Source organism: Orycteropus afer, unplaced genomic scaffold (assembly GCF_000298275.1).
Source record: "Orycteropus afer afer isolate SDZICR_OR568_19922 unplaced genomic scaffold, OryAfe1.0 scaffold00060, whole genome shotgun sequence".
Lineage (NCBI taxonomy): Eukaryota > Metazoa > Chordata > Mammalia > Tubulidentata > Orycteropodidae > Orycteropus > Orycteropus afer.
In genome coordinates, this window is record NW_006921647.1 from 3,385,571 (window position 1) to 3,409,824 (window position 24,254).

The 24,254-nt window shown below is 38.9% G+C and overlaps 2 protein-coding genes across 2 annotated transcripts in view; both read right to left on the reverse strand.

Annotated features, from left to right (window-relative positions):
- Positions 1-24,254, reverse strand: part of CLVS1 (clavesin 1) — a 304,398-nt gene that overhangs the window by 128,232 nt on the left and 151,912 nt on the right. The gene's annotated exons all lie outside the window — the stretch shown is intronic.
- On the reverse strand, positions 455-1,672 carry LOC103195841 (protein NDRG1-like). The gene is given in 3 exon segments (XM_007939474.1): positions 455-1,443; positions 1,446-1,472; positions 1,573-1,672. Coding segments are annotated over 3 exon segments (1,116 nt in total).

A 24,254-nucleotide genomic window follows, 5' to 3' on the forward strand; every position in this document is an offset into this window, starting at 1 on the left:
GGTTTAGTCCACTTTTGTATCCTTCCCTTCAAGGCTCAGGGATCCAAGATTATCTTCTGTGTCTGTGTTAATTGATTTCCCTTTTCTTTGTTGAAGAGGGTCTGTGCAGTCCTTCTGCCTAGTCCGCCACCTTGCCGGAACTCCTGGCCCCATTTCTTGTTTTTGGCAGTTCAGGGTCTCTGAGGGAGAGAGTGGCCACCAGGCCACTGGTTAATAAAAACAATAAAAAAAAGAGATGCTTCTTTTCCTTTGGTCCACCTCAGCCCCTGCCCACATCAGACAGACTCACCCCAAACCCACTAACCTTGTCATCACCAGAGCTCACTCTTAGAAAATAAGCTTTGGGTTAATGCCAAGTTATGTGTGGTATGGCAGGCAGGGGCAGGGGCAGGAACGGTTGGAGGGGAGGGGCCCGTTACAGATCCAAGTCCAGGTGCGGAGGCCACAAGGCCACCTAGCAGGACACCTCCATGGACTTGGGCCCAGTACCGTCCCCAGTGGCACCAGAGCTGGGAGTGATGTCGAGACAGGCACCTTCACTGGTGTGGGAGTGGCTGCAGGTGCCCTTGCTGGTGTGGGAGCGGCTCCGGGCACCCTCCAGGGAGGTGACGCTGGATCCAGAGGCTGGGCGAGACCACATCAGGAGAGTCTTGCTGGAGGACGGCATGTATGCCATGCTCTGTACAAAGTACCTGAAGGCCTCCGCAAGCTTGGCTGGCTGTGAGATCTGCAGGAGGCCACCACAGTCAGCCATTTTGAAGAGGGTTGTCTTCGTTGGGTCCAATTTAGATTTACACTCCACCACAGCATCCACAGCAGGAGAATTATCCCCAACCACCAACAAAGCAGGGCACTGCAGGGTGACGGTGTGGGTTCCTGGCATGGGCCACTCGATCTCCAGGTCCCACTGGTTGTTGTATGTGTTCATGAACAGGCACAGGTTGGTGGGGTTCATGTCGTTCACAACATGATGGTGGTAGATGTGGATCACCTCCACAGTGTTCTTCATTTCTTCCTTCCCAAAGAGGTGGGACACCACCATGTCTGGCATGGTGTGGGTCCATCCTGAGATCTCGGAGGTGGCACAGTCCATCCAGCCTTCTGCACAAGGGTTCACATTGATGAGCACATGGTCCTCCACCATCTCCGGGTTGTTCAGAGCAAATCCAGTTAGGATGTAGGCACCCACACCAGTGCCCGTACCAATGACACTTTTCAGCCCAAATTGGTGGAGGATTCCAGGAAGCATTTAAGCCATCTGGTCCATGGAGGGGTTCATGTACCCCACGGGGAAGGAGGCAGCGCAGTCCTGCTGGCCGGGGGCATCCATGTGACACACAGCAAAGTGCTGGGTGATCTCCTGCATGTCCTTGGAGTTGAAGAGTGGATTGTAGCAGGTTTTGTGGTTCATGCCAATGTCATGGTATGTGAGGATGATGGGCCAGAGTCATGTAACATTTCAATGTCCTGTTCTACTGGTAGTTGTGTCAGTGCTCCAACAGCAGAGTTGAGTGCAGCCCATCCCAGGTTACGAACATTTGGCTTACATACAACTGGTACTTACGAAACAACCCTGAACATCAAACTCTTGAAGGAGGCCAGTGATGGTCTCCCCTTTCTCCACCAGAGGCTTCACCTCAGTGTGGACCACATCCTGCAGATCCCAAGACATCTTCCTGCTGTCACCTGCCTAAGGCAGAGGGAGAAAGGAAAGTGGCCGGTGCTGGGTGCCTAGCCAAGGCAAGAGGTGAGGATAGGCTAGTTCTCAGAGGCTGAGCAGGGAGCCAGGCGAGGTTTCCAAGCTAACTTATTAACCAGTTGTTTTAAAGTAAAAATGAATGTACTTTCCCAAAAATTCAATGTCCAGAATAGTGGTTACATTCCTGGAATCATCAATAATTCCCTCCAAGTACATGTCTGTGATCAGTGAGGCACCCAGTAGACTATCTATGATTACCCTAAAGCAACTCTGTTTCAATACTAGTGGAGGATACCATTGCATTTTTTGAATTTTACTGTAGCATAAGACTTGACCCATACAATAAATCTTCAGCCAGGAATTTCAAACAAAACTTAAGCTGGGATGAGGCACAGATGCTGCCCTGAACTAGGCTTACTGAACATGTAAACGGTATGCTGCTCATCCCATCCTTGGAGGGCACTGAGCTCAAGATCCTTGGCACAATTAAAAATAGTCTGCCATGACCTTAATAATCATTCACACATAGTTGTAATCAAATGTTAAAATTCAAAAATGTCCAAAATATTTTGAGTGTAGAACAGGAAGGTAGAAGTTGAAGAGAAAATAGTATGCATCTATTGTCAGGTGGTGTAGTGGTTAAGCTGTTGGGCTGCTATCTAGAAGGTTGGTGGTTCAAAACCAACAGCTACTCCATGGGACAAAGATGAGGTAATCTGCTTTCATAATGATTTGTGGCCTTGGAAACCCTATGGAGCAGTTTTAGTCTGTCCTGTATGGTCACTATGAGTCAGAATTGACTCAAAGCCAGTGGGTTTTAGTTTATTATGAAGTGAGGAGAAAACAAGGATAATTAAACAAGCATAAAACTTTGCCATTTAGAGAGTTCTGTGCTGATTCTGATGGGAAGGTACAAGAAGATCTAAAGAATTTAGAGCTGAACACTAGTTCTTAACCCCTCAGCTGACATTCACCAAAATAAATAAATAAATAAAATAATCAGTTACAGTGGAGTCCACTCCAACTCCTGGTGACCCATGTGAGTCAGAGTAGAACTGTGCTCTGTGGGGTTTTCAGTGGCTAATTTTTGAGAAATAGATTGACAGGCCTTTCTTCTGAGGCACCGCTGGGTAGACTCAACTCTCTAACCTTTCAGTTAATAGCCAAGTACATTAAAAATTTTCAGCACCCAAAGAGTCCAACTAACTTTTAAGGCTCCCTAAAAAATTCCCCAAACCTTTTCCTCACTTCCCCCCACCTCACCTCATGTGCAGCAAAATCTTAGCCACAGGGTTCCTGCTATTCCTTGAACATATGTGTCAACCTTCCATGTTGTTACTCAACCATGGAGAGAGGTACTTCTACTGGTCAGCCCTTTCTTATAGGGGACTTTGGATGTCTTCTTCATCCACATATCCCATTACGTACTTGAACAGGTGCTTTTTGATTAGTGAGTGAATTGAAAGAAAACATATGGATTTACTTTTCTTTGATAAACATAAAACACTTTTATCATCTCTTTTCAGTTATGATCACAGTAGGCTTCCTTTCGGTCTCAAGGAATAAGGACTATAATTCACAAGAAAGTAGGTAGGATTTGGAAGACAATGAGGTGTGGGAGAATGTATGGAAATGAAGGAGAATGAAACAGTGAGAATGTGTGAGTGAGGGTGTGTGTGAGTGTGAAAGGGAGCAGGATAGTTGGGTATCCTGGTGCTCAGCCCTAGGCTGGTCCTCACCTGGTGATGGATTTCATCATCTGCAGATGCCCCGCCTACAAAAGGCAGGGACATCTGCACAAGATACCCACTGCATGGACAGCCCTGCATTGACATCGCAGTAAAAGGGGATGGGTGATAGATGAAAATGAGGTGCCCCATGATCCACACCTGGAAGGGTTCATGATTAAAATGCATGTGTGACAGAGACAGCCCACATAAAAGGGGTTTGCATAGGTTTGTTTCCTGCTGCTTCTAAGATCTAAAACTGGGTGCATGGCAGGCCTAGCTCTCTTCAGAGTCAGCCGCAGAGAAAATGTTCTGATGTTCTGAAAAGTTATTACATATTACTCTGCAGTGGCCTGTCTCAGCTAAGAATTTTTGATATATTCTTTTGGTTTAATCAAACACACAACATTATTCAGAAAAGGGAGGAGCTTCAGGGCCTTGATTTGCTCATTTTTTTGCCATCAGGATTGATCCAACAGCGCTGGAGTGAGGGGAAAGGGGGCTGCTTTGCTAAGGAATTCAGGGCTTTGCTCATAGCCAAGCAGCAAAAACTGTGGAGCCTGAAAAGCACCTTTTAGTGCCCCCGCCCCACTCCCATGCCTGTACTTCCCAGATGCATTCGTGAAAGCATGCATCTCTCTAATAAACTTTCTGGGAGGACAGTTCCCAGAATAACTCTTAGAAACTGGTTCCAACAGCCTGGGCTGGAAAGCCCCCATGTCTGGAAAGCCTTTCAAAGCACTGCATTTGATTATCAGACAAATATCTAAAAGGCATAGGGGAAAGAAGAGAAAAAGATTCTCAGTGCCCACAAATAATCACTCCTAGCTATGAAACCTGGAGTCTCTGATGGAGCAGGGGGCAGAGGCTGGGGTGTGGAAGGTAGAAGTAGAATAGGAAAGCAATATATGCTGGAGACCATATGGCTTTGGACCTAATAAATCACATAATAAATACTGTTGCTATTTCATTGACTCTGACTCCTGGTGACCCTATATGTGTCAGAGTTGAACTATGCTCCATAGAGTTTTCAGTGGATGATATTTCAGAAGTAAATTGCCAGGCTTTTCTTCCAACATAACTCTAGTTAGACCCGAAACTCCAACTTTTCAATTGTAGCCAAGTGAATTAATCATTTGCACAATTCAGGAAAAATATCACAAAATAGGCTTTAAATAATCACCAACCAGCTCTATTTCTACTCACAGCAGATGAATTTATATTGTATACTCTTTGAAGGGGACTCGATGTACTGGATAGTAAAACATATCTGTAAGCTTTAATTATTAAAACAGTGCAGCATCTATACATAAAGAGACCCTAAAAAATATGTTGTATGATGAAGATGACAATTGAAATCAGATATGGGGAAATAAACTTTTCCATAAATTGTGTTGGAACAACTAAGCAGCATTCTAGGAAAACAAACAAACAAAAACCTCTTACACTGTGTTGTTGTTGTTATGTGCCATCCAGTCAGACCCAACCCATCGCGACCCCTCTTTGGGTTTCCAAAGCAGTATCACTACAGAAGTAGATTTCCCCATCTTCCTTCCAAGGAGTGGCTGGTGGGTTTGAACTGCCAGCCTCCTGATTAGCAGTCAAGTGCCTTAGACACTACACTGTACACTAGGATAAACTAAGTAAAAAAGGTTGGACAAAAAAGTAAAATAAAATTAAGCCATAAAAGTTTAGAAGAAAATCCAAAGCCCTAGAATAGTGATAAAAACTGCAGTAAAAAGAAAAACTCCTTACCTAACAAAAACAAAACAAAATAACAAACAAAGGATAACCTGCAAGTAAAATCAAAAGAGAAATGAAAGACTGTGGAAAATATTTGCAATTCATATCATAATGAGCTATCTCCCTAATTTAAATTGATAAGAAAAAGAACAACACAGTAACGAAAATGGGCAAAGGGTATGAGCAGAGAATCAATAGAAAAAGACATTTAAATGTAAGCAAGTATGCTCCACCTCAATCATGACTAGATAAATGGGAATGAAAATCCCACTGAGATAATATTTTTCATCTCTTGGGTTGTCAAAAGTTTGAGAATACACTCTGCTGGCAATGATGTGGATAAATAGGTGCTCCCATACATTATTGATGGGAGCAGATACTATACTGTGTGCCTGTGGAGGTATATTTGTTAATCTGCACCCAAACTACAAATGAATAATTTTTAATTTATAGAAAAATCCCACTTCTGGGAATTTATCTTCCAAATATAATTGCACAAATGTGCAAAATGATGTATGTATAAACTTATACACTGCAGCTTTGGATACGATAGCAAAAGATTAAAATTAGATCAATATCCACTGAAACAAGCAAGCCAACAGAACAGTTGCCTTAAGTTGATTCTGACTCATGGAGATCCCATGTTTGTCAGAGTAGGTGCCCTAACAGCTGATTTTTTAGAAATAGGTCATTAGCCCTTTCTTCTAAGGTACCTCTGGGTGAACTTGAACTGCCCACTCTCATAGTTCATCCATTTATAGGAGTCTGGATTTAACAAACTGTTGCACATCCATGTAATGAATGTAAAATAAAATAAGGTAAAAGTTAATAAAACATTCTCTATGTACCAATGTGGAAAGATTACTTCTTTATAAAATTGAGACCTCCCCAAGACATCGTGTTTAAACCATATAGCAAGAGTCTAATAATGTATACAGTATACAGTGTAAAGGAGGAAAATAAGAATGTATAGTTCTGTTTCAGTAACACAAGAAACTAATAAGGTTATCCTTGTGGGAATAAAGGATGGGAATGAAGTTGAAAGTTTTTGCTGACTATCCTTTTATATTGTTTTTATTTTTAAGCTATGTGAATGATTACCTATTTAAAATTGGTATATATATTTTGAAATATGTATATTATTTGAAAGTTATATTGAAATATGTATGCTATTTTAATAGTATGACCAAGAAGTCCTCTTCAAAAATACAAAAACATATCACAAAACTGCTTCTTACAAATTACTCTGTCTCTTTTTTTCTGTCCCCATCAGGCCTTTTAAGCCTGATACATTTCTTCCTTTGACTTGGGAAAGTAGATAAACAGCCATGCTGATGAGCGAGCTAAGCATTTGGGGTGTTCTAGCAACAGTATGGGGACCACCCTATCCCCATTCAGCTCTGGGCATCTGTCTCCTAGCCATCAGTTTTTCTTAACGCACTGAGTGCTTTGCTCTATAGATCACTGTTCTCAAACTGCTAAGCCCCCAAATAGATCAACAGCTGTCATGTTTCAGCCTGAGAGTGACTGAAAATAAAAGTAATGCGTATCATTGAGATGAATAGCACTGAAGTCCCAGGTATTTAAACAGTGGCCCCATCCATAAATGCTCTTGCATGTCAGAGTTTCTTTTCCTCAGTTATGAACAATGTTTATATATTGTTGATTTAATAATGCGTCCATGCAAAATATAAGAATTTCTAATTACAACTATGTAGATGAAATAAATAAAGTCTCTAACTTGCTGCATTGTTGTTAGGCACCACGGAGGTGGCTCTGATTCATGGTGACATTATGTATCACAGAAACTCAGTAGTGATTTTTGCATGGATGAATGGAAGATTACAGCCCATATCTAAGTGATTTTGTACATAAAATCTAGAAAATGAAAAGCATTCCATAATCCTCATTCAGTGAATGAATACATTCAAGTGACTGTAGTAGACACAGACATTGCCTTTTGAGACACTTGAACAGACCAAGAAAAAACTCCAGCTTGACACTTACTTCTTGGGTAATCAGTACTTTTTTCTCATACTTAGGACAATGAACAAGATCCCTGAAATTCTGAATCAAAATTAGTTTTGTCATCTAATTTTAGTACTTTTAAAAAAGACCCAATGTGCATTAAAAGGCTTATTTAACTTTAAAAGCTTATTTGTCTTTCAAAAACAAACAAACAAACAATAAAACCAAACTCACTGCTGTCACTATCCTATCCAACCCATAGCAACCCCTACTTGGGATTCCGAGGTGGTATCACTACAGAGGTAGATTGCCCCATCTTCCTTCCGAGGAGTGGCTGGTGGGTTTGAACTGACTTCTTATTTGTCATAAAGAAGACTTATTTATTGCATATGTGATTTTTTTTTTCTTGAGAATCAGTGGAATTTGAATTAAACTGAATTTGTTTTTTCCTGCAATAACTGATCTAAGAATCAATTGCACAAAATCCTTTATCATCAACAAATACATATTTCTTTGGGTATTTTATTTCAATTTCAAAGGTCATCTTTAATATATTTAAAATAATTTTTTAATGTATAAACAACTAGGTTTATAGATGTTTTAGTTTAGTAAATCATAAACAAACACCCCTACTGAAAATATGCCAGCTAATTCCTTTATTTAATTAATTCATAATAACATGGTCTCTTCTTTACCTTCAAGTTTCCTAAGTTTCTTCCTCAGTAGCTTTAGGGAGGGAGCTCTGGTGGCATAGTGCCTAAGGCATTTGACTGCTAACCAGAAGGTTGGCAGTTCAAACCCAGCAGCTAGCCCTCAGGAGGAAGGTTGGACAATCCACTTCTGTAGTATTACTGCCTCGGAAACCCAAGGAGGCGTTGCTATGAGTCAGATTCAACTTAATGGCAGGGAGGTGTTTTTTTTTTTTTTTTTTTTTTTGGTTAATTTATACGTGGTTGTGGATGCAGTTCTGTTCGCCTACACATGCCTGATCAGCTTGCCTGTCTGCCTGTTTATCCACTCATAGATTATTGTTTGTTATTATCAGAAAAATCATTGACTTGAACACTTAAAATGATTGACTTTTATGGTAGACTATAGTGTCTAAAGCATTTGAATGATAACCAGAAAGCTGGCGGTTCAAACCCACCAGACACTCCTCAGAAGGAAGTGGGCAATCTACTTCCGTAGTGATACTGCCTCAGAAACCCAAGGAGGGATCACTATGAGTCGGGTCCAACTCGACAGCAGTGAGTTTTGAATTAGGTTTAGGGATGGTGTGTTCTCTGTCACTTAGCTGTTTATGTTTTGTAGAACTCTGTTTCCTGCAACTTTTCTGATGTGCTAGAGTCCTGGTTGGGAGCTCTGGTAGTGTAGTGCCTAAGGCACTGGACTGCTAACCAGAAGGCTGTTAGTTCAAATCCACCAGCCACTCCTCGGAAGGAAGATGGGGCAATCTACTTCCATAGTGATACTGCCTCAGAAACCCAAGGAGGGGTCACTATGAGTTGGGTCCAACTCAACGGCACATAACAACAACAACAAGAGTCCTGGTTGGTGCAAACTGTTAAGTGCTTGACTAATGACTGGAAACTTGGTGGTTTGACTCCACTCAGAGTCATCTCAGAAAGAAGGCCTTGTGATCTGCTTCTGAAGGGTTGCAGCCTCAAAAAAACCCTTGGAGCACAGTTCTACTCTGCACACATGCGATCACCATGCATTGGAAATGACTCTATGGCAACTGGTTTGGTTTTGGTTTAACTATTGTAAGTTGGGTTATTTGTAATGCATCTCTCATCTATTCAATAAAGAAGATTTTTTACAAGTTAAAACCCTCCATATGCAGTTAAAATGAAAATATGATTAAGAGGGGAGTTGAGCTTCCAGTAATGAATTATTATGGTAGATAAAAGTTAAAATATAGGGTCTTTGCCCTCAATGAATTTAAGCAAAAAATTCCTTAAGGATGAAGGAAGAGAAAACGAGTCTTACAACACTGATAGTGTTGTGGTGACAGTGACACTGGCTGTGGGTGTTTCAAGTGGGAGCCCCTAACTCATCAATGAGCCAGGATTGAATTCCTAGAAAAGGGGCCTGGCTTCCAAGACCCTAGCACCTAGCCCCAAGCTTCCCAGCCATGAGTATGTCCAGGTGTCACCAGGAAGAACTCTTCACCCACAGAGATAGACCTGTCTGCTCACTCTCACAAATTAACATGCTCATTCCTCTTCTAAGAGTCTTATATAGATACATCCTATGTCAGAATTCTCTTACCACTCTCTTGGTAGCCAAAGTTTCTCTACTGTTCAATGTCCACTTCATGAAACCTTCTTGACCAAAGCAGCCAAACCTACTTCTTTCTAGAAGCAGCACAGAGGTCATTTCTCAGGAAGCCATCTGTAAGTGCCCTTGCAATATGTTTTCAGACTCCTGTGATAACTTTTGCTTTATTACTTATATATCCAACTGCTAATTTGACATATCTGCTTGGAGGATTTCACACTTAATACATCCTAAATGAACTCCTGATCTCCCTGACTCTATCCTGAAGTTGGTCTACCTGAAGTCTTTATTGTTCTCCCCCTTCCTTCCCCATTGTCTCAGGCAGTAGCCCCATCCAAACCCTGAATTAGTCTTTCTTTTTGTCTCTCCTTCCTTTTTCAAGCATAACACAGTTAATTCTTGTGGCTCTAATTTTAAAATACATGCAGAATCTGGTACCTCCCCACATCCTCCACTTTTTCAATCTTGGTTCCAGCTACCAGGATAATATCCAGCCTTGATTGTTACAAATATCTTTTCCTGTGCCTGTTCTTGTGTTCCAAGTCTATTCTTCATAAGCACCCAGAGTAAGCTGCTTAATACATAAGTCAGATTGCATCTCTCTTCTCCTCATAGGACTCCAATTCACCATCTTATGAAAACTAAAGTTCTTCCAAGGCCCACAGGGCACACTCACCTCTCTGACTTCATCTCCTACTGCTGACTCTACCCCTTGGCTTCAGGACTAGAGGCCCCTTGCCATTCTGGAAATACTCCAGGCATACTCCATCTTAGGGCATTTATTTATCCTGACTGTTCTCTCTGCCTAGAACATTTTACCCAGTTGCAGCAAGGCTAGAACCCCTGTCTTCTTCAAGTCTTGACTTAAATGTCAAGTTCTCAATAAGGCAAACCAATGACCCTATTCATGACAATCCATCCTTACCCACTCCCCAATAGTCTCGATTATCCTTACTTTATTTTCTGCCTTCTCCATAGTACTTGTAATTTTTTTAAACAAACTATATAATTTATTGGAGTCCCTGGTTGGTGTAAATGGTTAAGCACTCAGTTGCCTAGTTGGGTTCAAGTCCACCTAGAGGTGCCTTGAAGGAAAGGTCTGGTGATCTACTGAAAAAGGAGCAATTAAAAACCCTTTGGAGAACAGTTGTACTCTGATACACATGGGGCCACCATGACACCATGAGTTGAGGTTGAATTGACAGCAACTGGTACAGGATATATCTATCTATCTATCTATCTATACATATATGTGTGTGTGTGTGTGTGTGTGTGTGTGTATAATTCACTGACATTGAGTTGATCCCAACTCATACTGATCCCTATTGGGTTTCCAAGTTTCCAAGGTTGTACATCTTTATGGAACTAGAATGCCCCTCTTCCTTCTGTAGAGTGGCTGGTGAGTTTGAACCACTCTATATGGGCAGAGATTTTGGCTATATAAAGCAAAGACCTTATATTTTCAAATACCACTGTGTCTTGAGCACCCCTAAGTAGTTATCTTTAATTCTTTTCAATAAATATTTGCAGAATGAATGAATAAATATGTATTACTCCCTCAGTAGACTATAAATTTCATGAGCTCACAGATTCTGAGTTGTTCAACATCGTAGACTTATCATCTAGCCCAGTACTGGAATATTGCTGGCACGCAATTAATAATCATGAACTGAATGAGTCTCTCCCCCCACTGAACTGCTATTGTCTATACTTCTCATTTTAACATTTAATGATTGACTATTTTTAATGTCTCCCCAAATCTTGTCTGTGAGCATTAATTACCTGGTAAAACTTGGTTTATTGTCATCACAGGCTGAAATTCTTAGTTCTTTTGTACATGAACATGGCTGATCAGCTAATATATGTTGTACTATATTAAGGAGAGGAGCTCTGGTAGCATAGTGCCTAAGGCACTTGACTGCTAACCAGAAGGCTGGCGGTTCAAACCCACCAGCCACTCCTCAGAAGGAAGGTTGGGCATTCCTACTTCTGTAGTGATACTGCCTTGGAAACCCAAGGAGGGGTCGCTATGAGTCGGGGCCGACTCGACGGCAAATAACAACAACAACAACATATTAAGGAGAGTAGCATGTGCTATTACAGGTAGTGGAGATTGTGGGGGAAGGAGGGGAAAGATGGAGGATAAGTATCCCTAGGAAGAGAGCATTACTCCTAATAAGTGATACAAGTTCTGTCTGTAGAAACCGTGGCTACAAGATCCATTTTATTTTTCTTGAGCTGTCTTTTTATTTGTCATCTACTTTACCCTCTATTTACATTCCATAGACCCTAGAAAAATTCCATTTTCCTTTTGAGTCTTTTGCTTTTTAAAGCTGCAAAGTACTTTAGAATTGTGTTTGTATTTTTATTCATTGATATATGTGCAATACTAATAGTAGTAAAGTTTAACATCTATTCATTTATCTGTCCATTAATTTACTGAGTGCCTCTTGGGTTTTTGGTTCTGTGGATGAAAGATACCTAAGATATGGTCTCTTCTTATATAAGAAACATTCCAGATGGAGAGGTAGATACCTAAATCAAAAATTGGAGAACAGCATGTTTCATTCTCTCCTAGAAATTTATGCAGCATGTTATGAGAGTATAGATGAGAGGCATTTAAGCAAGATCTAGTTAAATGACAGTTTATTATTATTATTTTAAAATTAGTGGCATTTTATCTGTGTCAGAGGGATAAAACAGAAGGAGCAGTGGAGAACATAAAGTAATATGGAATGTATGCAGCTTAGCTGATGCTCAACATTTTGGAGATGGAAATGGAAAAGATGGTACAGAGGGTTATCAAGACATAAAGCTGGAAAGGCAAGCAAGGGCAAGTCCAGGAGAATTTTCCATGCCAGGTTAATATCCCAGACTAGGGAGTCTGCACTTCATGTGGTAAGAAATAGAGAATCTAAAAATTCTTAAAAAATATGATGATGATCAAATATACACAACTAGGAATGGAAGGGAACTTCCTCAACCTGATTTAAGGCATTTATGAAAAACCTACAGCTAAACATAGACTCCACCATTTGTCTGTCAGTTTGTCATACTGTGGTAGCTTGTGTATTGCTATGAGGCTGGAAGCTATGCCACTAGTATTTCAAATACCAGCAGGATAACCTGCTGGTGGGATGGACAGTTTTCAATGGAGCTTCCAGACTAAGAAAGACTTGGAAGAAGGAAGGAGCAATCCATTTCTCAAACAACTAGCCAGTGAAAACCATATGAATAGCAGTGAAACATTGTCTGATATACAACTGGAAAATATTATGAATAGCCCTCAAAATATGACTGAGGAAGAGCTGCCTCCTCAAAGTAGAGTGAGCTTAATGATGTGTATGGTGTAAAGCTTTCAGGACTTCCATCTGTGGATGTGGCATGACTCAAAATGGGAAGAAACCACTGCAAACATCCACTAATAACCAGAGCATGAAATGTATGAAGTATGAATCTAGGAAAATTGGAAGTTGTCAAAAATGAAATGGAATGCATAAAGATTGATATCCTAGGCATTAATGAGCTAAAATAGATTGGTTTTGGCTATTTTGAATCAGACAACTATATGATCTACTATGCTGAGAAGAATAAATTGAAGAGGAATGGCATGGCATTCATCATCACAAAGAATGTTTCAAGATCAATCCTGAAGTACAATGCTATCAGTGATAGGATAATATCCATATACCTACGAAGAAGACCAGTTAATACTGTTGTGTTGTTAGGTGCCGTCTAGTCAACTCTGGCTCAGAATGACTATGCACAGCAGAACAAAACATTGCCCAGTCCTGTGCCAGCCTCACGATCCTTGCTATACCTGAGTCCATAGTTGCAATCACCATGGTCATCCATCTCTTTGAGGGCCTTCCCCTTTTTCATTGACCCTCCACTTTACCATGCATGATATCCTTCTCCAGGGAATGGTTCCTTCTGACAACATGACCAAAGTAGGTGAGATGAAATCTGGCCATTTTCTCTTCCAAGGAGTGTTCTGGCTACACTTCTTCCAGGACAGATTTGTTAGTCCTTTTAGCAGTCCATGGTACTCTTAGAATTCTTCTCCAACACCATGACTTAAAAGCATCAATTCTTCTTTGGTCTTCTTTATTCACTGTCCAGCTCTCATATGCATAAGAAGCAATTGAAAATACCAGGGCTTGGATTAGGTGCACCTTAATCTTCAAGGAGACATCTTTGCTCTTCATCACTTGAAAGGGGTCTTTTGCAGCAGATTCGTCCAATGCAATACATTATCTAATGTTTTGACTGCTGCTTCCATTGGTGTTGATTCTAGAACCAAGTAATTTGAAGTCCTTGACAACTTCAATCTTTTCTCCATTTATCATGAAGCTGTTTATTTGACCAGTTGTGAGGATTTTTGTTGTCTTTATTGTTTTTGTTGTTGTTATATGCCATTGAGTCAGACCTGACTCATAGTGACCACTCCTTGGGTTTCTGAGGCAGTATCACTATAGAAGTAGAGTGCCCCATCTTTCTTCCAAAGAGTGACTGGTGGGTTTGAACTGCTAGCCTTCTGGTTAACAGTCAAGTGCCTTAGGTACTATGCTACCAGAGTATTGAGGTGTAATCCATACTGCAGACTGTAGTCTTTAATCTTCATCAGTAAGTGCTTCAAGTCATCTTCACTTTCAGCAAGCATATTGTGTCATGTGCACATCCAGTCCTGATGCTACATTCTTCTTCATATAGTCCAACTTCTCAGATTATTTGCTCAGCATACAGATTGAATAAGTAAGGTGCAAAGATACAAACTTGATGCATTTCCTTCCTGATTTTGAATCATGAAGTATTCCCTTTTTCTGTTCGAATGACAGCCTATTGATCTATGTACAGGATTTTCATGAGTACCAAGAGTTTTGGAATTCCTATTCTTCTCAATGCTACCCACAATTTGTTATGATCCACACAGTCGAATGGGTTTGCATAGTCAATAAAACGTCCACAAACAACTTTGTGGTATTCTTTGTTTTCAGCTAAGATCTATCTGACATCAGCAATGATATCCCTCATTCCACATCCTCTTTTGAATGCGACTTGCATCTGGAAGCTCTCTGTCAATATATTGCTGCAACTGTTTTTGAATTATCTTCAGTAAGATTTTACTTGGATGTGCTATTAATGATATTGTTTGATAATTTCCACATTTTGTGGAATCACCTTTCTCTGGAGTGGGTACAAATATAGATGTCTTCCAGTCAGTTGGCCAAGTAGCTGTCTTCCACATCTCTTGGTATAGCCAAGTGAGTGCCTCCAGGGGGGCATCTGTTTATTGAAACAACTCAGTGGGTATTCCATCAATTCCTGGAGCCTTGTACTTCACCAATTCCTTCAGTGTAGTTCCTCCAATACAATTGGTTCCGGATCACATGCCACCCCCTGAAATGGATAACATCAACCATTTCTTTTTGGTGCAGTGACTCTCTGTATTCATTCATCTTCTTTTGATGTTTCCTGCATCATTCAATATTTTGCCCATAGAATCTTTCAATATTGCAATGCAAGGCTTAAATTTTTCCCTCAGTTCTTTCAGCTTGAGAAATGCCAAGTGTGTCCTTCCTTTTGTTTTTCTAACTTCAGGTCTTTGCACATTCATTATAGTAATTGCTTTTGTCTTTTCAAGATGCTTTTTGAAATCTTCAGTTCAGCTCTTTTATCTTGTGATTTCTTCCATTTGCTTTAGCTACTTTCCTCTCAAAGACAAGTATCAGAGTCTCTTCTGACATCCATTTTGGTCTTTCTTTCTTTCCTGTCTTTTTAGTGACCTTTTGCTTTCTTCATGGGTGATGTTCTTGATGTCATCCCACAATTCCTATGGTTTTTGGTCACTGGTGTTCAATGCATCAAATCTATTCTTTAGGTGGTCTCTAAATTCAAGAGGGATATTATCAAGGTCATATTTTGACTCTCACAGACTTGTTTTAATTTTCTTCAATTTCAACTAGAATGTACATATGAGCAGTTGATAGTCTGTTCCACAATCAGCTCCTGGCCATGTTTTATCCGAAAATATTGAACTTGTCCATTGCCTCTTGCCACAGATGTAGTCAATCTGATTCCTGTGTGTTCCATCTGGTGAAGTCCATGTGTAGAGCCACCATTTGTGTTGCTGAAAAAAGGTGCTTGCAATGAACAAGTCACTGGTCTTGCAAAATTCTATCATGAAATCTCCAGTGTTATTTCTATCACCAAGGCCATATTTTCCAACTACTGGTAACTCTTTTTTGTTTCCAACTTTTGCATTCCAGTCAGCAGTGGTAATCAACACATCTTGATTGCATGTTTGGTCAATTTCAGACTGCAAAAGTTGGTAGAAATCTTCAATTTTCTCATCTTTGGCTTTGGTGGTTGGTGAACAAATTTGAGTTATAGTAGTATTAACTGGTTTTCCTTGTTGGTATGGATGTTATCCTGTCACTGACAATGTTGTACATCAGGAAAGATCTTGAAACTATCTTTGTGACAATGAATACCACACCATTCTTCAGTTTGTCATTGCCAAGACAGTATATCATATGGTTGTCTGATTCAAAATGGCCCAAACCAGTCCATTTCAGCTCACTAATGCCTAGGATATCAATCTTCATGCATTGCATTTAATTTGTGACAGCTTCCAATTTTTCTAGATTCATACTTCATACATTCCAGGTTCTGATTATTGATGGATATTTGGATCAGTTTCTACTCATTTTGAGCTGTGCCACATCAGCCAATGAAGTTCCCAAAAGCTTTACTCTATCTATATCGTTAAGGTTGTCTCTACTCTGAGGAGTCTCCTCTTCCCCAATCAAATATTGAGTGCCTTCTGACCTTAGGGGCTCATCTTCTGACACTATATCAGACATGTTTCATGGACAGTCATAAAATTTTCCAGTAATATATCAGACAATGTTTCAATGCCATTCATAAAGTTTTCACTGGCCAATTGCTTGAGAAGTAGATGGCCTCTTCTTTCTTCCGAGTCTGTCTTTACTTTTGCTGAAACCTATCCACCAGAAGTAACCCAGCTGGAATTTTGAAGCACTGGTGGCATAGCCTCCAGCTTCACAGCAACACATAAGCCACCACGGGACTACAAAATGACAGACAGATTTATCTCTCCTTGTTGTTCCTAACTGCTCTGCTCCTGCCTACCTTGGGCCCCAGCCTTAAAATAGAGTCACCCCCAAGCAAAAAATAGCCCCCAAGCCCCATGCTTACCTACTTTGGTCCATGGCCTTAAAATGGAGCCACCATCAAGTGAAAAACAGCAGTAGTTAATATTACTATTATTCAAATTTATGCACCAACCGCCCAAGCCAAAGATGAGGAAATTGAAGATTTTTACCAACTTCTACAGTATGAAATTGACCAAACATGCAATCAAAATGTGTTGATTATTACTGGTGATTGGAATGCAAAAGTTTTAAACAAAGAAGAATCACTGGTTGTTGGAAAATGTGACCTTGGTGATAGAAAGGATGCTGGAGATAGCATGACAGAATTTTTCAAGAACAAAAATTTATTGATTGCAAATACCGTTTTCCAACACAAATAGCAGTTATTCATGTGGACTTCACTAGATGGAGTACACAGGAATCAGATCAACTTTATCTGTGGCAAGAGGTGATGGAGAAGCTCAATATATTCAGCCAGAGAAAGGCCAGGAATGGACTGTGTAATAGACCATCAACTGTTCATATGCAAGTTCAAGTTGAAGTTGAAGACAATTAATACAAGTTCACGAGAGTCAAAATATGACCTTGATTATAACACTTCTAAATTTAGAGATCATCTGAAGAATAGATTTGATGTATTGAACACCAGTGACTGAAAACCAGAGGAATTGTGGGATGATATCAAGCACATCATCCCTGAAGAAAGCAAAAGGTCATTAAAAAGAGAGGAAAAGAAGAAAAGACCAAAATGGATTTCATAAAAGACTCTGAAACTTGCTCTTGAATGGAGAGTAGTTAAAGCAAATAGAAGAAATGACAAGATAAAAGAGCTGAACAGAAGATTTCAAAGAGCAGCTCGAGAAGACAAAGTCAATCATTATAATGAAATGTGCAAAGACCTGGAGTTAGAGCACTAAAAGGGAAGTACATGCTCAGCATTTCTCATGGTGAAATAACTGAAGAAAAAATTCAATCCTCTAGTTTCAATATTGAAAAATCCTATGACTGATGCAGGAAACCTCAAAAGAAAATGGAAGGGAAAAATGAAACAAGACCCATACCTCACCCCATACAGAAAAAAGAACTAAAATTGGATCAAAGACTTAAATGCAACACCCAATACTATAAAGCTCATCAAAGATAAATTAGGTGAAAACCTAGGGACCCTAATCTATGGCCTAAATAGACTATCAACCATGACCCAAAATGTTCAAGCAGTGGAAGAGAAGACAGATGACTGGGACCTTTTGAAAATTAAATTCCTATGCTCATCAGAAGACTTCTCTGAAAGGGTAAAAAAAAGAACCTACAGATTGGGAAAAAATATTTGGCTATGACATATCTGACAAGGGGCTTATTTCCAAAATTCATAGAAAACTTCAGTACCTCAAACCAAAAAGACAAACAACCCAACTAAAAAAATGGGTTAGGGACATGAACAGACACTTCAGTAAAGAAGATATACTGGCAACCAACAAACACATGAGGAAATGCTCATGATCATTATCAATTAGAGAAATACAAATAAAAACAACAATGAAATATCATCTCACTCCAGCAATAACAGTAAAGTCCAACAAGATAGAAAATAACAAATGCTGGTGAGTTTGTGGAGAGATTGGAATTCTCATACACTGTTAGTGGGACTGCCAATGGCACAGCCATTGTGGAAAATGGTATAGCATTTCCTTAAAAAACTGAAAATAGAAATACAATTTGATCTAGCAATTCCATTACTAAGAATATATCCTAAAGAAGTGAGAAACAGGACACAAACAGACATATGCACACCCATGTTCATCGCAGCACAATTCACTATAGCAAAGAGATGGAAATAACCTATGATATGTTCACACATATCACAGTGGAATGCTGTGCAACATTAAAGAATAATAAAGAATACATTAATCATATCACAATGTGGATGAATTTGGAGAACATTATGCCGAGTAAAAAATCAATCACAGAAGGACAAATATTGTATGAGCCTGTCATTGTAAAAAGTCAAGGAAATGTTTACTCAGGAAAGGAAATTCACTTTGTTAGTTACTGGGGATAGGAAGGAAGAGGAGGGAAAATTTCAGACTAGTTGGGGGTCACATGCCTATTTGAGTGAGGAGATGGACAGTATGGAAAGGGCCTGTGACCAGCATGATGACATTGGGGAAAGGAAGGACACTGAGAGAAAAAAAAAAATGTTAATCAAAAGAAGACGTAAGGAATACACAGAGTGACTGTACCAAAAAGAATTGGTCAATTCATCCATTTCAGGAAGTGGCATATGATCAAGAACCAATGGTATTGAAGGAAGAAGTTGAAGCTGCATTGAAGGAATTGACAAAAAACAGACTGCAGGAATTGAAGGAATATCCATTGAGATATTTCAACAAACAGGTGCTACATTGGAGGCACTCATCTATACCAAGAAATTTGGAAAACAGCTGCCTGGCCAACTGACTCAAAGAGATCCATATTTGTATCAATTCCCAAAAAAGATGATTCCACAGAACATGGAAATTATCTAACAATATTATTAATATCACATGCAAGTAAACTACTGCTGAAGATAATTCAACAATGGTTGCAGCAATATATTGACAGAGGACTTCCAGAAATGCAAGGTGGATTCAGAAGAGGATGTAGAATGAAAGATATCATTGCTGATGTCAAATGGATCTTGGCTGAAAGCAAAGAATACCAGAAAGATGTTCACCTCTGTTTTATTGACTACACAAAAGCATTCGATCAAGTGTGGATCATAACAAATTCTGGATAACAGTGAGAAGAATGAGAATTCCAGACCACTTAATTGTGCTCAGGAGGAAACTATACATAAACCAGGAGGCTGTCATTCAAACAGAACAAGGGATACTGCATGGTTTAAAATCAGGAAGGAAGTGGCAGGGTTGTATCCTTTCATCATACTTATTCAATATGTATGCTGAGCAAATAATCTGAGAAATTGGACTATATGAAAAAGAGCATGGCATCAGGATTGGAGGAAGACTTATTAACAACTGCAATATGCAGATGGCACAACTTTGCTTGTTGAAAGAGAAGATGACTTGAAGCACTTACTGATGAAGATTAAAGACTACAGTCTGCAGTATGGATTACATCTCAACATAAAGAAGATGAAAATCCTCAGAACTGTTCCAATAAACAGAATCATGATAAATGGAGAAAAGATAGAAATTGTCAAAGATTTCATATTACTTGGTTCCAAAATCAACATCTATGGAAGCAGCAGTCAAGAAATCAGACATCATATTTGTTGTTGTTGTTGTTGTTATGTGCCATCGAGTAGAACATCATATAGGACTGGGCAAATCTGCTGGAAAAGACCTCTTTAAAGTGCTGAAGAACAAAGACGCCTCTTTGAAGACTAAGGTGTGCCTAACCCAAGCCATTATATTTTCAACAGCCTCATGTGCAAGTGAAAGTTGGACAATGTATAAGGAAGATTGAAGAAGAGTTGATGCTTTTGAGTTGTGGTGCTGGCTAAGAATAGTGAAAGTACCACGGACTGTCAAAAGAACTAACAAATCTGTCCTGGAAGAAGTGCAGCTGGAATGTTCCTTGGAAGGAAGAATGGCCAGACTTCATCTCACTGGCTTTGGTCATGTTGTGAGAAGGGAATATTCCCTGGAAAGAATATCATACTTGGTAAAGTGGAGGGTTGATGAAAAAGGGGAAGGCTCTCAACAAGATGGATTGACACAATGGCTGCATTGATGGGCTCTGGTATAGTAAGGATTGTGAAGATGCCACAGGACTAGACAGTGTTTCGTTCTGTTGTAATGGGGTCGCTGTGAGTCAGAGCCAACCTGACAGCACCTAACAACAACAACAAACTTGGACTTAATGGTGAAAGACTGAATGATTTCCCCTGAAGATCATGAACAAGATAAAAGTGTCTACTCTTGTCACTTGTATTCTTAATTTTATTGGACGTTCTAGCCAGAGTACCAAAACAGAACTAAACTCACTGCAAAAGATTAATAAAGTGATTGTAATATTCATATGAAATGAAAGAATCCAGGATAGTCAAAACAATCTTGAAAAAATGAATAAAGTTGGAGGACTCAAAGTTCCCTAATTCAAGACTTACTGCAAAGCTTTGGTAATCAAAAAATGTGATACTCTCAGATTTAAAAAATTCCCATTGAGTCAATTCCGATTCATAGAGACCCCATAGGACAGAGCAGAACTGCCTCCAGAGGCTTTCCAAGGCTGCAAATCTTTACCGAAGCAAACTGCCTATCTTTCTCCCATAACGCAGCTGATGGGTTTGAACCACCAACCTTTGGTTAGCAGCTGAATCCCTTCACCACAAAGACACTAGAACTTCTTAGCTGTCAGATAGGCAAATGTATCAATGGACTAAAGGTAAGAAGCCAGAATTAAACTCTTACATTTATTGTGAATTGATTTCCAGTAAGTGTAGTAAGACAATTCAATAGTGAAATCCCAGTGTTTTCAAAAAATGATATTAGGACAACTGAATGCAAAAGAATGTAGTTGGAACCTTATTTTACACCATAATACAAAAAGTAACTTAAAATGAACCACAGACCTAAATGCACCAGTTAAAACTTTAAAACTCTTAGGAATAGGCATAGGCTCTTGAGTTAGGAACTAGTTTCTTGCTTATGGCATAAAAGCACATGCAACTAAAGAAAAAGTAGATAAGTTAGACTTTATCAAAATTAAAAATGTTTGTACTTCAATGAACTCTATTAACAAGGTGAAAAGACAACCCACAGAATAAAAGAAGCACTTTCCAAAGATACATCAAGGAAATTTTATCCAGGATAAGTGTCTCTAACAAGTCAATAATAAAAAGACAATTCAATTTAAAAAGAGGCCATGGATTTGAACAGACATTTCTACAACAAGATATACAAATAAGCATATCAGAATATGCTCAATATCATTAGCCATTATGTAAATGTAAAGAAAAGTCACAATGAGCCCCTTAGGGTGGCTGTAATGATAAAAAACAAAGGGCATTATATGTTGGCAAAGATGTGTGAAAATTGAAATCTTCATATATGCTAGTAGGAATATGAAAAGTGCAGTCACTTTGGAAAACAGTTTAGAAGTTTCTCAAAATGTTAAACATAGCATTACCATGTTGTTGTTTGCCGTCGAGCCATATGACCTAGAAATTCCACTCCTAGGCGTATGCCCAAGATTTGAAAATATATATCCACATAAAAACTTGTATATGAATATGCATTGTAGTATTATTTATAATAGCTAAAAGTAGAAGCAATGTAAATGTCCATCAACTGATGATCACATTTTTTAGATGTGGCATAGCCATGTAATGGAATATTATTGAGGAATACTAAGAAATAAAGAACTGATACATGACACAATATGGATGAACCTTGAAAACATTATTGTATGTGAAAGAAAAACTTCACAAGGTACTACACATCCATTTATATGAATTGTCTAGAGCAAACAAATTAATGGAGACAGAAAGTAGATTAGTGGTTGCCTATGTTTCCGGCACAGGCAGATAGACGATGAATGGGGAATTACTGATAATGGGTCAGGACTTATTTTATGGGGTGATAAAAATATTAATTAGATAATTAGATTTTAGTGTTGGTTTCTCTGACCCAAGAAAGTATTTCAGAAAGTTGTTCTTTTCATAGCTTCTGAGTTAGGTCTTCACTTCTATATTCAGGATTAACTTTTTCCTTCAAAAGGCTTAAAATCTTTAACACCACCTTATGTGCTTGTTTTTCCAGTAATGTCCTCAGTGAAACCTCGTTTAGTCAATGCAAAAAAGTCACTCACAATTTCTTCCAAATACCTAAAAACTCCAAGTATTAAGGAATTAGGAATTATTCCTCTCAACTAATGACATTTCAGTTAAGCTGGCATTAGCTTAATCCATTAAGTTTTTTCACATTGTTAATAATCTCCATTAAACAGCTTTACATTTTTCAACTCCACTTTAAAATTATTGAAGTGGGAAAAATAATCTTTTTGACTATATGTATTTTAGAATTGCTTAGCAGTGAAGGATATTTTTCAAATTCTTCAGCCCAACTTTTGTGCCCTATAAAAACTACTCTGTGCTTGGCTAATCAGTCTCATTTCCCTTTTTCTCTCATGTGGCTCCAAAGCAATATGAAGCTAACCTCTGTCCTGCGCTAGGAGCATGACCAGCTGGGCCTTTCCTTCATGCCTGCTTGGAATTCTCACACATGGTAGGCTGAATAAATAGTTGTTGAATTGAAGTGAATTATAGCGCTCCACCCTTTGCTAATTCACATTATTCATTCTTATCCAAAGTAGGCTCAAATTTCTTACTGAAAGCATCCAATTAATAACTATACCTCTCTTCTCATTCTCCTTATTACTATTCCCTTAAGATAGATTTATCCTCCTTCTAAAGTATATTTCCAGATGCATCATTCACTGTTATTAGGAAAAAAAAAGAATTACATAGAAAAATAATCAAGTTAAATCCCTTCCTCACATCTTTTCAAATGCCTTATATCTCTCTTCTATACTGGTCCCATTTTTTAATAATAAATGTATAGGCATAAATGTAGCACTTTCCTGGGTTCTATGTGTCATTCTAGCAAATCCTGGAACCTGAGGAAGTAGAGGGATCCAGCAGGTTAGGAGCCCGCATGCTTATGGTTGTCATACTGAGGGGACTAGAGAGAACCTCTCAATCTTTAGTCAGCAGGCCAGAAGTGAGTGTTCCATGAGTTGCCCTCAAGTTGACAGCTGATATCTAAAAGGAAAACTGTGCCTTTAATTAGTGAGTGCTGACCTAATTTGGGGGTTAGGATCAGAAGAAGAAGTACTGAATTTGCAGGTCTTGTCAGAACAGAATTAAATTGATTTTTTTCAATAAATAATAATGAACCCCCCAAAGTGGACAGTCAATGACTAACACTTTCCACCTCCACCCCACTCTTGGCAACCACTAATAAATGAACTTTGGCATCTAACCATTTACCAGTTCTTAACATTTCATGTAAATGAGATCCTACAATGTTTGTCCTTTTGTATCTGGAAAGGTTGGTGGCTATAATTCATGCAGCAGCTGCGTGAAAGAAGGGCATGGTGAACTACTCCCATAAAGACTACAGGCAAGAAAACCCTGTAAAGGAGTTCTACTCCGTAACACTTGGGATCATAATGAGTCAGAACTGACTCAATGGCAATGTTTTTTTTTTGGTTTGTTTTGTTTTTATTTCACTTAGGATGTTTTCAAGAATCTTCTATGTCTTAGCATGTATTAAAATTTCATATCTAGCTATTATTTCTAGAAATAGACTATATGTTAATAGAGATCAGCACCACAACCAAATTCTTATCTGTGACTTCTTATACATGGTGAGCTTAACAACCACATGACGCACCTGAATTGTGTAAAATTAGGATATATAAACTCTAATGAGAAGTTTGAGGGACCACGTAAATATATATATAAGTTTATTTGCAGCAATTTTGTAACATTTATTTGATCCTGCACATTCTATATTCCATAAGATGCAATTACTATATAGTTAAATTCCACAAAGACAATATGTTACTGAGTTTTTTAGCCTCAGCACTTTTCTAAGAATAATTTCATTCATTAAATTCCAAATATAAACATAAATAGTTTTAAATCTTTCA